The sequence below is a fragment of the Camelus ferus genome, chromosome 10 (assembly GCF_009834535.1).
Source record: "Camelus ferus isolate YT-003-E chromosome 10, BCGSAC_Cfer_1.0, whole genome shotgun sequence".
Taxonomy (NCBI): domain Eukaryota; kingdom Metazoa; phylum Chordata; class Mammalia; order Artiodactyla; family Camelidae; genus Camelus; species Camelus ferus.
This window is the reverse complement of record NC_045705.1, coordinates 62,702,501-62,714,260: the sequence shown is the minus strand read 5'-3', so window position 1 is coordinate 62,714,260 and position 11,760 is coordinate 62,702,501. Positions and strand designations below refer to the sequence as shown.

Genomic DNA, 11,760 nt, shown 5'->3' with positions numbered 1-11,760 from the left:
CTAGGATCGTGTGTCTGGTAGGAGTCAGAGCCGGGATTTGAACCTAGGCAGAAGAGCTCCAGGATGTACACACACTGACTTCCACGTGCTTAGCAAACCTGGGATCATGCTGTTTTGTATTCTGTTCATTTCTCTCAATGTCATATTGGAAAAATTTCTCATAACAATAAATATTCTCCTAAAACAGGATTTTAAGGCGGTTGCATGATGACTGTCTATGCTGGGACACTTGATGTTTACTGGGCCTTAGGAGGCCCCAGATGGTCCCTTTTGAAAGAGGCTCTAAGAACTACATCCTTGCCTATTTATGTTTGTGGGTGCTTCAGACCACTGCTTAAGCATAAACCTGAGAAGCAAAATTGCTGGGACAAAGGCCACACATATTTTAAGGACAAGTCCTCTCCCAATAGATGATACCAATTTACAGCTTTACAAGAAGTGTTCAAAACCTGGCTTTCTCCTGTTTTTCCCTCCCTTGTCTCTCACCAAAGGCTGTAAATCACTTTGGTCTGCAATTGGTAAAGGATAAAAGTGGAGGGTGGGGGAGGATTTTTGCTTTGAAGATCAGAATTTATCCTCATGTTGGTGGTACAGGCTACAAATACAAAGCCTCAAGAACAGTGGGGTTGGTGGGAGGGTATAGCTCAGTGGTAGAGCACATGCTTAGCATGCAGGAGGTCCTTGGTTCAATCCCCAGTGCCCCCATTAAAACAAAAACACAAAGACTTGAAAACAAAAAGAATAGTGGGATCATTAACAGACACCAGCTCCAGCCCCTGCCTTAGGCTCATCTAGGGGAGCAAAGCCTGACCCCTTCCAGGTGATGCTATGGCAGTAAGGAATGCTGAGACCATGCATGTCTCTGGATAAGGATGCAGCTGTGTGTTCTAATGGAAGCACCTACTAATTCATCCATTCAGTTTATTCAGCATGTATTTATTGAGGGCCTACTATGTGCGCACCACTGGGTACCGGAGCCAGAAGTTCGGAGACATCCAACATCTGTACCATGGGGGCCATGCCTTGCAGGGGGTGTGGGGAGACGGCGAGATAGTGTATGTAATCAGCCAGAGCTATCATTCTTATTCTTCCTGGTGGTTTCTCACCAGCAGAGATGTTGCTTTACGGTTCCATCCAAAGAACTACTTGGAAAATCAGTTTTGCAGCCTGTTCACTTGAGTCTCCGTTAAGCTTAGCTCATGATATTTACTGTTAAAAAAATACCAGTTCTGATCTCACCTTTGCCCCATCCTTTATCAGCTCTGTGTCCTCTTTCACCTCCTCTCATGCTCATCCCAAAGGGACTGGGTACACGTGACCCTAGACATACAGTAGATGTGCCCACAGACGGTAACTGCAGGGTTTGAGGGTGTATTTCAGGGTGGGGCGGCAAGACGGAAGTCAGTCCCCCGCCCTCCCCACCCTCTCCCTGAAGAGGAACTCTCTTACTCCTCTGGCCTCCTACCCACACCTCTGTTATTTCCTCTGTCTGGCCCTCACCTTTGGGGGTTGTCTCTTTTTTTGTCTCCATGACTCGCTGGTGGGTTTCTAGTCGGCCCTCTATTCCCCGGGTTCACCGCAGTAACTGGCACATAGTCGGTACTCAGTTAATTTGTACTGAATGAAAAGATGACAAAGGAAGGGAGACACTCCTTCAGCTTCCTGAGTAAAGCCCCTTCCTTGCGTTGAGTCGGAGTGTGTTTTCCACCTTATCTAGTCTTTCCTGCCGCTTCTCCCATCTGGGCCTCCTGCTGCCTCTGCCCGCTGCTGCCCCCGCCGTGGCCTCTGCCTGGGTCTCCAGGTGGGAAGAAGTGATGTTTCTCCTCCAAACTTGTCAAACTGCAGCAGCTCGAACCAAATGGTTTGTAGCTCTGCCCCTGGAGGGAGCTCAGAAAGGCTGAACACCTGAGTCTCCCTGTACACGAACGAGAAGCAGCCTCCCCAGCAGGCTTGGAGGCCAAGGGAAGGGCCATGCTGAGCCCCAGAGGAGTGAGAATGGCTCAGGCATCCACAAGGGCTGTCACTTGGGAAGTGGGACTGGAAAGGACACTGCAGATATCTCGGTGTCTGGGGTGGAGGTACAACGTGGAACCATCCCGGCTCGAGAGGCCTCATTGCCAAAGGTCCTCTAAGATGGGAAGAATAGAATCAATTTTTATGACCCCTTAACATCCTTCTGAATGAGATGGTGGCCAAGCTGGTGGAGGAGTCACAAATACTTCCATCCTCTAGAACAGCTGTCCACCACTTTCTTTGGGGCTGCCTCTCCCCAGCTCCAGCCATGTGGTTCTGGAGGAAATCGTCAGTAAGTTTTCTCAAGGCCATGTGGCCAAGTAAAGCCAATCATAGTATCCCATTCCCCAGCCACGATGGTTGGGCCAAGGCTGGACACGTGACCTGAGGTGGGCCAATCAGAGCCATCCCTTGTACCCTGATCTTTTTTGAGCTTCTTCCCTTCTGGGTTAGATGCCTTAGGGATATAAAACCCTGGAGCAGGTGGCTGCAAAGTCCTTCACTATGTGTAGAAGCCTGAGGAAAGGAAGCTGTCAGGCCAAGATAATCAAAGATGAGAGACATGTGAAAGATTGAGGGAAAGAGTGAGCTGATGGCTTTTGGTTTCTTGGCTTTAGCACTGAGCTCTTTGGCTCTGCTCTGGTCGCTGTGTCCTGGATCGCGGGGTCCTTTCAATAAGCCTCCCCTTTCGTTGAAGCCAGTTGAAGTTGTACTCCTCTCACTTGTTGAGACTAGATTCTGCAGTCCTGCCTGATTAGGATGCTCCTCCCCGACCAGGTACCTGTTCATATTAGCACCACTGAGAATAATAGCTTTTATTATCTACTGAGAATAGGGCTTTGCAGAGCACCAGACAGGTCAAGCCACTGTCCCTGGGCAGGCATGCCCCGTGTGTGCATGCCTGTGTGTTTGCCGGGGCCAGGGAGATCTGGTTGTTTCCTGAAGCAACCTGAACATTTACACTGCAGGAGCCAGGCCAATCCTGTTGTTTCCTCGATCGAAAACGGTGAAATACAGCCTCAGGAAGACATCACCCAGGATCCACAGCTCTGATTGGCTCAGCTTCTCTGAGCCTCCTTCAAAGTTGCTGTAGCAGCAGCCTTCAAGACTCTGGGGGAGGTGGAAATACACACCAGTCAGCCTGAGCCCTCACCTGCCCTCCTTATCAATATCCAGAGCTGGCAGCTTCTTGGTTTTATTTCCTTCCTTTGGGAAGAACCAAATTATCAGCTGCGGGAGCGGGAGGCCCATCCAAGGATGAGAACGGCGTAGTAGTTCCCCTCACAACTGCTGGTCCTGTCCTTCTGCCTGTGTTTGCTGCTCTCACTGTAAAGAATGCCTTTCTTTCTCCCCTTCCCCACAACGTGTTCTGTTTTTTGTCTCTCTTGGTGTTTTTTTTTTTTTAATCGAGGTATAGTCAGTTTACAATGTTGTGTCAATTTTTGGTGTACAGCATAACATTTCAGTCATACAGATATATACATATATATTTTTTCATATTCCTTTTCATTATAGGTTACTACAAACCTGTTCTTTAAGACTGCTGTCAGCCCCCTCTAGGCAGCCTTCCTGGACCCATGCTCACCCTCCTTGGCCATTCCAGGCCTGGACTGGGTGACCTTCCCTGGGGGTTCCCCCTTCTGTAGCCCTCATCATGCTGGATCTGCCCCAGGCACCCTCGGCGAAGCCCCCTGGGGTGCCATTGGCTTGGAGCCCCGTGTAGATTTGCTGACTTACCTCAACCCAAGCAGGCCTCCACCTGCCTCCATGAGGCTGGAGGTTTAGAATGATTGAAATTCTTTCTCTTCCTCAAAGCCTTGAGGCCCTTCAGCCTCCTCTGAGGCCCTATGGAGCTGACGTTCATGAAGCCTCGACCACGTGTCAGGAGCAGTGTGGTCACTGTGTACCCTTTATTCACGGCAGCATCCAATTCCCCCACAGAGGGGGTCTGGTACCCCAATCCATAGAGGCGGAACTGGGGCTTAGCAAGGGGAAATTGCAGCCTAGGACTAGGGTAACCATATCTTTTATCATCCAAAACAGGCCACTTTCAAAATGAGAAGGGAGACTGTTCATTATTATGGCAGGAAAACACACAGGACTGTCCCCAGCCAACCTCACTTGTCACCTGGCCCATTTCAGAGATTGCTAGAACTGACTTTCCGTGGTCATCCGTCCTAGGGCCCTCGTTGAACTGAAGCTCTTTGAGGGCAGAGACCCTTAACGTTCCCCTCTCCTTGTGCCTAGCACCATGCCATCATAGGATGGTTTCACCATGTCTATTTGGTTTCACCATGTCTATTTCAGGACGATGGATATCCCAGACCGCGCTTTGCTATCAAGAGGCTGGTTTTGTGGGAGGCACTGGCCCAGCCATGGGGCTCAGCAGCAGCTGTAATGGTGCAGCTCGGCCTGCAGAGGGCCCCCTCCTCCCAGCAAAAGCCCAAAGGTTCCTGCAAGTCCCAGATTTGAGAACGAGCCTCAAGGAGTAGCCCCTCACCTGCCGGATGTAGGCGTGAGCTGGCACTGGGTAGTTGACGCCGTTGATGGTGAAGATGATGTCGGAGAGGGTGTTGATGGCGTCACATCCGATAAAGTACTGTTTGAGAAAGAGGGAGAGAGGTTGGCTCAACTAATTCTTTGTGTGGGGAGAGCCCTGAAATGATCCTGGGGATTGACCCTTTACCTCATAACCCGTGAGGGGCCTGGCGTTAATGGCCTTCTGGATGTTGGTGACCACGTTGGTTGGGCCAACCAGCACTGCGGTCCCGGTATCCACAATGGCCTGGCAGCCGCCTTTACAACCCAAAATCTTCCCATTCATGGTGATGCTGAGAGACAGAGGGACAAAGTGGACACCAGGATCACTCTGAAGTCTCCCGCCACTCCTGCCCCTTCCCTTACTGTCTCCAGAACAGCCCTCCAGCTCATGCCCCGGCTCTGCTTCCCTTTCCTATGGTCACATAACCTTCTTCGACTTTCTTTCTGTTCTTGAATGTACCAGGTTCTTTCCTGCCTCGGAGCCTTGGCACCTGCTGGTCGTCCTTCCTAGAATACCCCCATTCCCTTTGTCTGATTAATTTCTCCTCATCTTCCAGGTTCCAGCTTAATTGTTGCTTTTTCAGGGAAGTCTTTCCCCTGGACTAGGTCACGCTCCTCTCTTGGTCACTCTCTGTATAACCTGTCCCGTACCCAAATGGTGATTCCCTATTTGTGTGACTCTGCCTTACTAGATGATGCGGTCTGTAAGAGCAAGGTGTATTCTCAATGCCTCCCTCAAGGGCCCAGCACACAGTGGGTGTGCAGCATGTTTGTCAAATGAATGAATAAATGAGTGAATGAGGGACAACCAGAGACCTGGATCTGCTGTTTGACCAATAATAGGTCAACCCACATAGTGAAGATGGAGGTTCTCTGGGACAGCAGATACTCAGAGTGGTAGAAGGGAGCTGCAGGCTGCCCTGGGAGAGCTTGTCTCTCGCCACACACCCCACCCCACCCCAGCCCTGCCTGGCTCAGACGCTGAGGCCTCGGCTGGACGATGCCTGAGCTAGCCTAGAGGGCCTCCAGAGAGCACTGAAGCTTTTGTTTGAGGGTATCACGTAGAATCCCGTCAATTATTGCCCCTTGTTCTCAGGCCAGTCCTAGGTTCCAGGTTTCTGATTCTCTCTGTCACAGCCCCTGCCCCACTGTGTGCCTGGGATCAGGGGAGAGGGTGGGTGGCATGGAGCGAGTGGCGGCCAGTGGGGATGTTTCTTCGTATGATTTACTTTCAGGTCTCGAGAATGCACCTCACCTCTCTCCACTGCTGGGGAATCTCTTTCTAAGGAGATCGGTTTTCCCTGTTTGTCCAGGACTTTCCCTGTGTGTTTATATGCATGTCTGTGTGTGTGCCTCTGTATGTGTTTTTATGCGTCTGTGTATCTGGGTGTGTCTGTGAGTGCCTGCACATGTCCTTGTGCACATGTGGAGGCATCACCTGAAGGCACCCTTAGGTGGAGGGGCTTACCTGTCCATGCTTATCTGCCAGTAGAGGCGTTGGGAGACTGGCACCCACTTGAGCTCTCCCTTGTAGTAGGAGTGGTCCAGCCCACCAAACATCACCACGCTGCCATTCTCTTTCTTGCTGAGGATGGGAGGAAGAGAGAGGACTCACTGTAGGAGAATAATGGGTGGCTTTTCTCAAGCTCAACGACACTCCAGGCACTGTTTGAGGGCTCTGTTTATCCACATATCAGAGACACGACTCTGATCCCTGTTTTACAAATGTGGAGACTGAGGCACAGAAAGGTGGAGTCCCTGACCAAGGGTGGTCACTAGCTAACAAGTAGTACATAAGAGATTTGAATCAGGTTGGGCTCCTGACCAATCCCCTTTCTGAAGAGGGCCCGGTCTCTGGCGGTCAGTGTCTGGAGATACCGTCAGAGGACACCGTGCTGGAGGGATCCGGCTGCCGCCCCTTCTAGCCTGTCATTTTTCAGAAAAGTTGAGGCCCGAGGGCACTCCGGGCATGGGTTCAGGCTCACATGGGGCTAGCTTCAGGGGCCAGGAACTGGTGCTGTCCATGCCCAAGCTTCTGTTATCCTTCTCTTGAAATTCCTCATACTTTTTGAACAAGCCCCCCCTCCCCTCACCTTTTCATTTTACACTGGTTCCTGCAAATTACACAACTGGTCCTGGGCTCCCAGGAAAATGTTAGTGAGGAAGGAAAGCATTCCTGCCAATCTCTCTCCATCCTTCTGTATCAAGCCCATCAGCAAATCCTATTGCCTTTTCCTCCCACCTGTATCCTGACACTCTCCCCTCTCCCTCTTCCCTCCACCTCCCTGGACCAAGCCACTGCCCTTGAGCCCATGAGCATGGTTGTGTTCCAATAAAACTTTATTTACAAAAACCAGTGGTGGGGCCAGACTTGGCCCTGGGGCCAGAGTTGGCAAATCGTGGACTAGATGATCGCTCAGGAAACTTCTTGATCAGGTGGTCTATAATTTTTCATGCCCCTAGAAGCGTCTTACAGATGCTTAGAGAGAGGGGTTGGGCAGCTTGGACTTACGTGCTCAAGTAGAAGGCAAAGATGGGCTCCTTAAGGAGACGTTGTTTCTTCAGGTTGTCGAAGACGGGGGTGGTCCCTACGATGCTGAGGGCGGGGTAGCCCAGGCCCAAGATGCCATCGAAGACTGCATGTTCCAGGAAAATACCAGGCTCCTTCTGGCTCATGCCAAATGCTTGGGACCCAATGACAAGGTTCCCAATCTGTGGGAGAGGACGGTGTCCCCATGTCAAGGTCTGGGAAGTAGGGCTGGGGCTGGGCTGGGGAGGAGGGTGGTGGGGAGATGCTGACAGCCCTGCAGAGGAGAACTGAGGCCAGATTGTGCTCTGGGTTGACCTCTGATGGTTAAACCAAGCCAGGACCTGAAGGCAGCTTCTGCTGTTGTGGGCTGGTGGGTTTTAACCCACACATGCTCCTCCTGCAAAAGTCATCGGAAGTTTGTCCAGTAGGCCCTATGCCTTCTGTCCAGGTAGGGAAACTGAGACTCAGGCACAATAGTTCCCACTTGAGGGCAAAATGAGTAGAGGCAGGGTAATGTTCTCTTTAGCATCATGATAATCAATTTGATGACAGAAATGGGGTGAATTCATTGCCATTCACTGGATTCTGCATCCACCCAGGGAGACAGATGTCCATTATACAATGTAGCTGCCCTAACCCTAACCCTAACTCTAACTCTATGTAGCTGCCAAGGGTTCTTATGAAAATTCTGCCTGGGAAACACATTTTTGGGTGGTGTATGTGAGAGAGAGGGATAGAGAGAGAACTCTGGCACTTTGGGTAAGAGGAAGCCATAGTTTTTTATTAGCTTCTCAAAGGACCCCTAAAGTAAGAATGCATTTATTAAGTCCTTCCAGCATCTGTGGTGCCTTGCTTTCCATGCCTGGGTGCCTGAAGCCCTTGGCTGCTCCTAGGGGCCCCCAGATCAGTTCCATCCTCTCCCCACCAAATACCCTACACCTACATGGGTCCTGACTGGCCAGCCGAGCTCTGCTGCTTACCAGGTGCATGACCTTGGCCAAGGTCCTCGCTCGCTGCACCTCAGTTCCCTCATCTGTGTAATGGAAATAGTAACAGTACTTGCTGTGCGGGGTTGTTGCAGGCTTAAGCGAGTTATTATAGTGAAAGTGCCCAACACAGTGTCTGGCACAGTCTGAGCATATAAGAGTGGGTGGTTTCTTTCCCATTCCTGGCTCCCAGCAAAATGAAACTTGAGGTAACTGTGGGCAAAGGAGCTGCAAATCCACACCCCAAGTCACAATTCCGGGAGTTTGTATGTCAGCAGGGGGACTATCTCCACAGGGACACAGCCCCGCAAGGCGGGCAGTCAGCCACTGGGGGACTTTGAAAAAGGCAGGCCCTCCCCGCTGATGCTGTCTGTCCTGCAAGCAGCGGTCACTCCCAGGGCCAGCCCTGACTCAGCCTCTGGTTTCCACGTTACCCGAACGGTGTCATAGCCGAGAAATCCTGCTATCTTCCCAGTGCCATAGGTGATTTCGAAAGATCGGCCTTCGAGCGAGAAGGTAGTGGACCGTGGAGGGTTGAAGACACTGTGATTAGCTACAAAACAAGAGGTGAGTGTCCTCAGGACCCAGACGGGGTGGGGGTGGGGAGCCTGAGATGGGTGGGCTGCGGGAACACTCACCACAGGCCTTGCTGTCGCAGTAGATGGAGGGCACCCACAAGTTAGCTGAGCCTGTGTCAAAGACAACCTTGAAATTCTGAGGGGGTGTTCCAATGCTGATGTCGGCGATGTAAACCAGCTAAAGGGGCCAAGGAAGGGTGGTTAGGGCAGGGCGCAGCCTCCCTCGGGGTTCCCAACTGCCCCACCACACAGCCTCTGCTCAAGCCAGTGCCTTCCTCTGAGCAGCTCCCCAGTCTCCCTGTCAAGGCCCAGCCTCAGTGCTGCCTTCTCCAGGTGGCCCTCCTGGGTCACCCCAGACCACTACCTCCGAATTCAAAACATGTCCTGTCAACACCACACAGTTGGCTCCTTTATTTGACATTTATTTACTCTTTGCGTGTCTCTCAGGCTGGGCTATGCAATCTTAAAGAAGAGATGAGAGCTTTTTTTTTTTTTTTTTTTAACAATCAATAGCAATAACCAGGATGTTAGATTTTTATAGTGTCACCCACTATAGGAACTCAATAACTTTTTCTGGTGTCATTATTGGGTCTGTGGAGGCTGACCTCCCTCTGCCTGGGGTTTCAACCTCCACTGGCAATTGGCTTTACCATTTGGTCAGACATAGCTCACCCTTCACCTGTAACTCAGTGGTTCACTTAGTGCGGGAAGAACAATCTCCCTCAAACCAATGACATATCTTTGGTGCAGAGATGAAGGTTTACCTGCTACCGGGTTTTTGCGGAGCCCAGTCACCACAGACCAAGAGTTGAGGGTGGGACCTCCTTTTCCTCTGGGGACGGAGTCCTTGTTCCCCAGTGTTTCTGCCTCCTGCAGGAGCCCCCAGCCCCAACATCCCGGCTGGTACCTCCGCAAGAACCCTAGTGCTAGGCCAGACCTCTAGGGGGCGCTGTGGAGCACCATCCCAAGACACACTCACATCTAGGTAGTTCCTCAAGGGTTGAGTATAGACTCTCTTCGCAGGAGCCGTGTTGTCGCTCAGGCGGTAAGTATACTGCTCCAGGAAATCTTTCAGCATGTTTTTCTCCCTGAGGTTTTCTCGCATGGGCTTGACCTTTGTTAGAGGGATTCTTTCACAGAGCATTGGATAAAGGAAACAAATAAGAGGCAGCAATTAACTGTCTGTGTTATAACGTGACCCACACACCTTACATTGCAATGGCACTGCATATTTTTTCCAAGCATTTTTATGTATGCCATCTTATTATCTGGACACAATGCAAAGACCATGGCAAAGACCCAGGTTTAAAAAGACCTAGGGTCTGTCGTGTAACTTTGGGTAAGCCATATGATCACTTGGAGCCTCAGTTTCCCCATCAGTAAAATATAATACCCCACACCCCGACATAGACTGCTTTGGGTATTAAGTGAGATGATGGATATAATGTGCCTAGTGTACAGAGAGTCTCAACAGTGACAGTCATTACTATTGCTGATGTCATCTCACTGTATCTTTCTCAAAGAAGCTTTGGGAGGGAGGTAGAAGGGGAATCTTTACCCTCTTTTTACAGGGGAGGAGTCTGAAATGCAGGGAGTTTGTGACTTGGCTGTGGTCACACTACTCATTAGTGGTAAAATGGCCTAGAAGTAGCCCTCCTGATCTTTCTCCAGGGTTCAAGCAGAAAGAGGGGTGAGAGAAGAAGCCACAGGATGGGGAATAAACGGAGGATAATAAGAGGCTAGAGAAGTTAGGAAGAATCAAAACAGGAAAAAACACAGAGAGTTCTGCATGCACAGAAACATCCAAAGAGATGGAGAGATAAAAGAGAGATACAGAGATGAAGACACAGAGCCACATAACACACAGAAATGGAGAGAGAGCAGACAGAGGACCTAGAAGCAAATGCAGGAGAAATGCTGTTTCATAGAATCACACCTACAGTTGCACAGGCTGTGCACTGACTAATTCCAAGGAGGGCCATTTTCACAAAGCTCGTGATGGAACCAGCACCCTTCTCCGCTGAGTTGTGCAACCCTGCAGGCCTACCCCAAAACCCTTAGGCCCCTCCAGTGCCCCTGGCAAGCTACTCATCAGTAAGTGAGAGTTGAACTTTAAGACAGTCGAAGAATTACATTCCCCTCTAACCCTGATGGGCGGCAGTATAAGAGGATGACAAGAAAAATCCAGAAAGAGAGGTGATGCCATTTCCAGTCCCTGTACTTACACGATCATGCACTCTGAGAGAGCCACCAGCCCAAGGATACCAAGCCACTTCATGCTTCCTTCCTGGGTTCAAGTACTTAGAAAAGAGTGGGTTCTGAGCATGCAGTGGCGGCCAAGAGTTCTTGGTTATATATGCTCTAATCTACCCTAAAGGGCCACTAGTGGACCTGATAAGAAATACAAGCCTTTTGATAAGATCTTTTCCTCCATCAGTATCCGTGGGGAGTGCACCTAGAAAATTCTCAGAATGCAGACATTTCTACTATAATTTCTTCCTTGGGGCTTGGCTGAAAAACCAAACCAAGCCGCACGGACTAACAATAGGGAGAATCTTACTACCTTGAAGATGAAACACTGCCCAAAATGTGATAAAGAGAAGTGCTAGGGGCCATGCTTGACATCCGTGATCTCATGCAGTCTTCCTAGCAACACCATGATGTGTGCATCACTGTCCTCAGCTGGGGAGGAGATTGCTAGGAGGAAGAGTGGTCAACTGGCAAAGTGAAGACTTTGGAGGCAGCCCACTGATGCAAGAGTGGCTTTAGGTGGTGGGACAGATGGCACAGGTCAGGGGCACCTAGGAGGCTGATCTGCCTCAAAGATCTAGGCTAGAGTAACATTACAATTGTACAGTTTTAACATCGGAAGGAAGGTGATGCATGTATCCAAAAGCTATTTTATTCATCCAACAGCCATTTCCGGAGGAAATGTTGGGGTCTGGGTTAGATGCTGGAACGTTAAAGTCAAGTGAGAGACAGACAGTCCTTGTCCTTGGGGAGCTTGCAGTCCAAGGCAGTTCTCACAAACTCATGGCCCAGGAGGCAAGAGAAATGAATGGAGGGGTTAGATGGGTGTCATGGGCATGGGGCAGCCCATGCCCCACCACGG

At 50.5% G+C, this 11,760-nt stretch overlaps 1 protein-coding gene across 1 annotated transcript; it reads right to left on the bottom strand.

Annotated features, from left to right (window-relative positions):
• Positions 1-2,970: 2,970 nt before the first annotated feature.
• On the bottom strand, positions 2,971-10,974 carry LOC102523690 (pregnancy-associated glycoprotein-like). Its single transcript, XM_006173168.1, is given in 9 exon segments — positions 2,971-3,123; positions 4,514-4,612; positions 4,700-4,844; positions 6,023-6,139; positions 7,067-7,266; positions 8,505-8,623; positions 8,709-8,826; positions 9,628-9,778; positions 10,874-10,974. Coding segments are annotated over 9 exon segments (1,203 nt in total).
• Between the last annotated feature and the right edge of the window lie 786 nt (positions 10,975-11,760).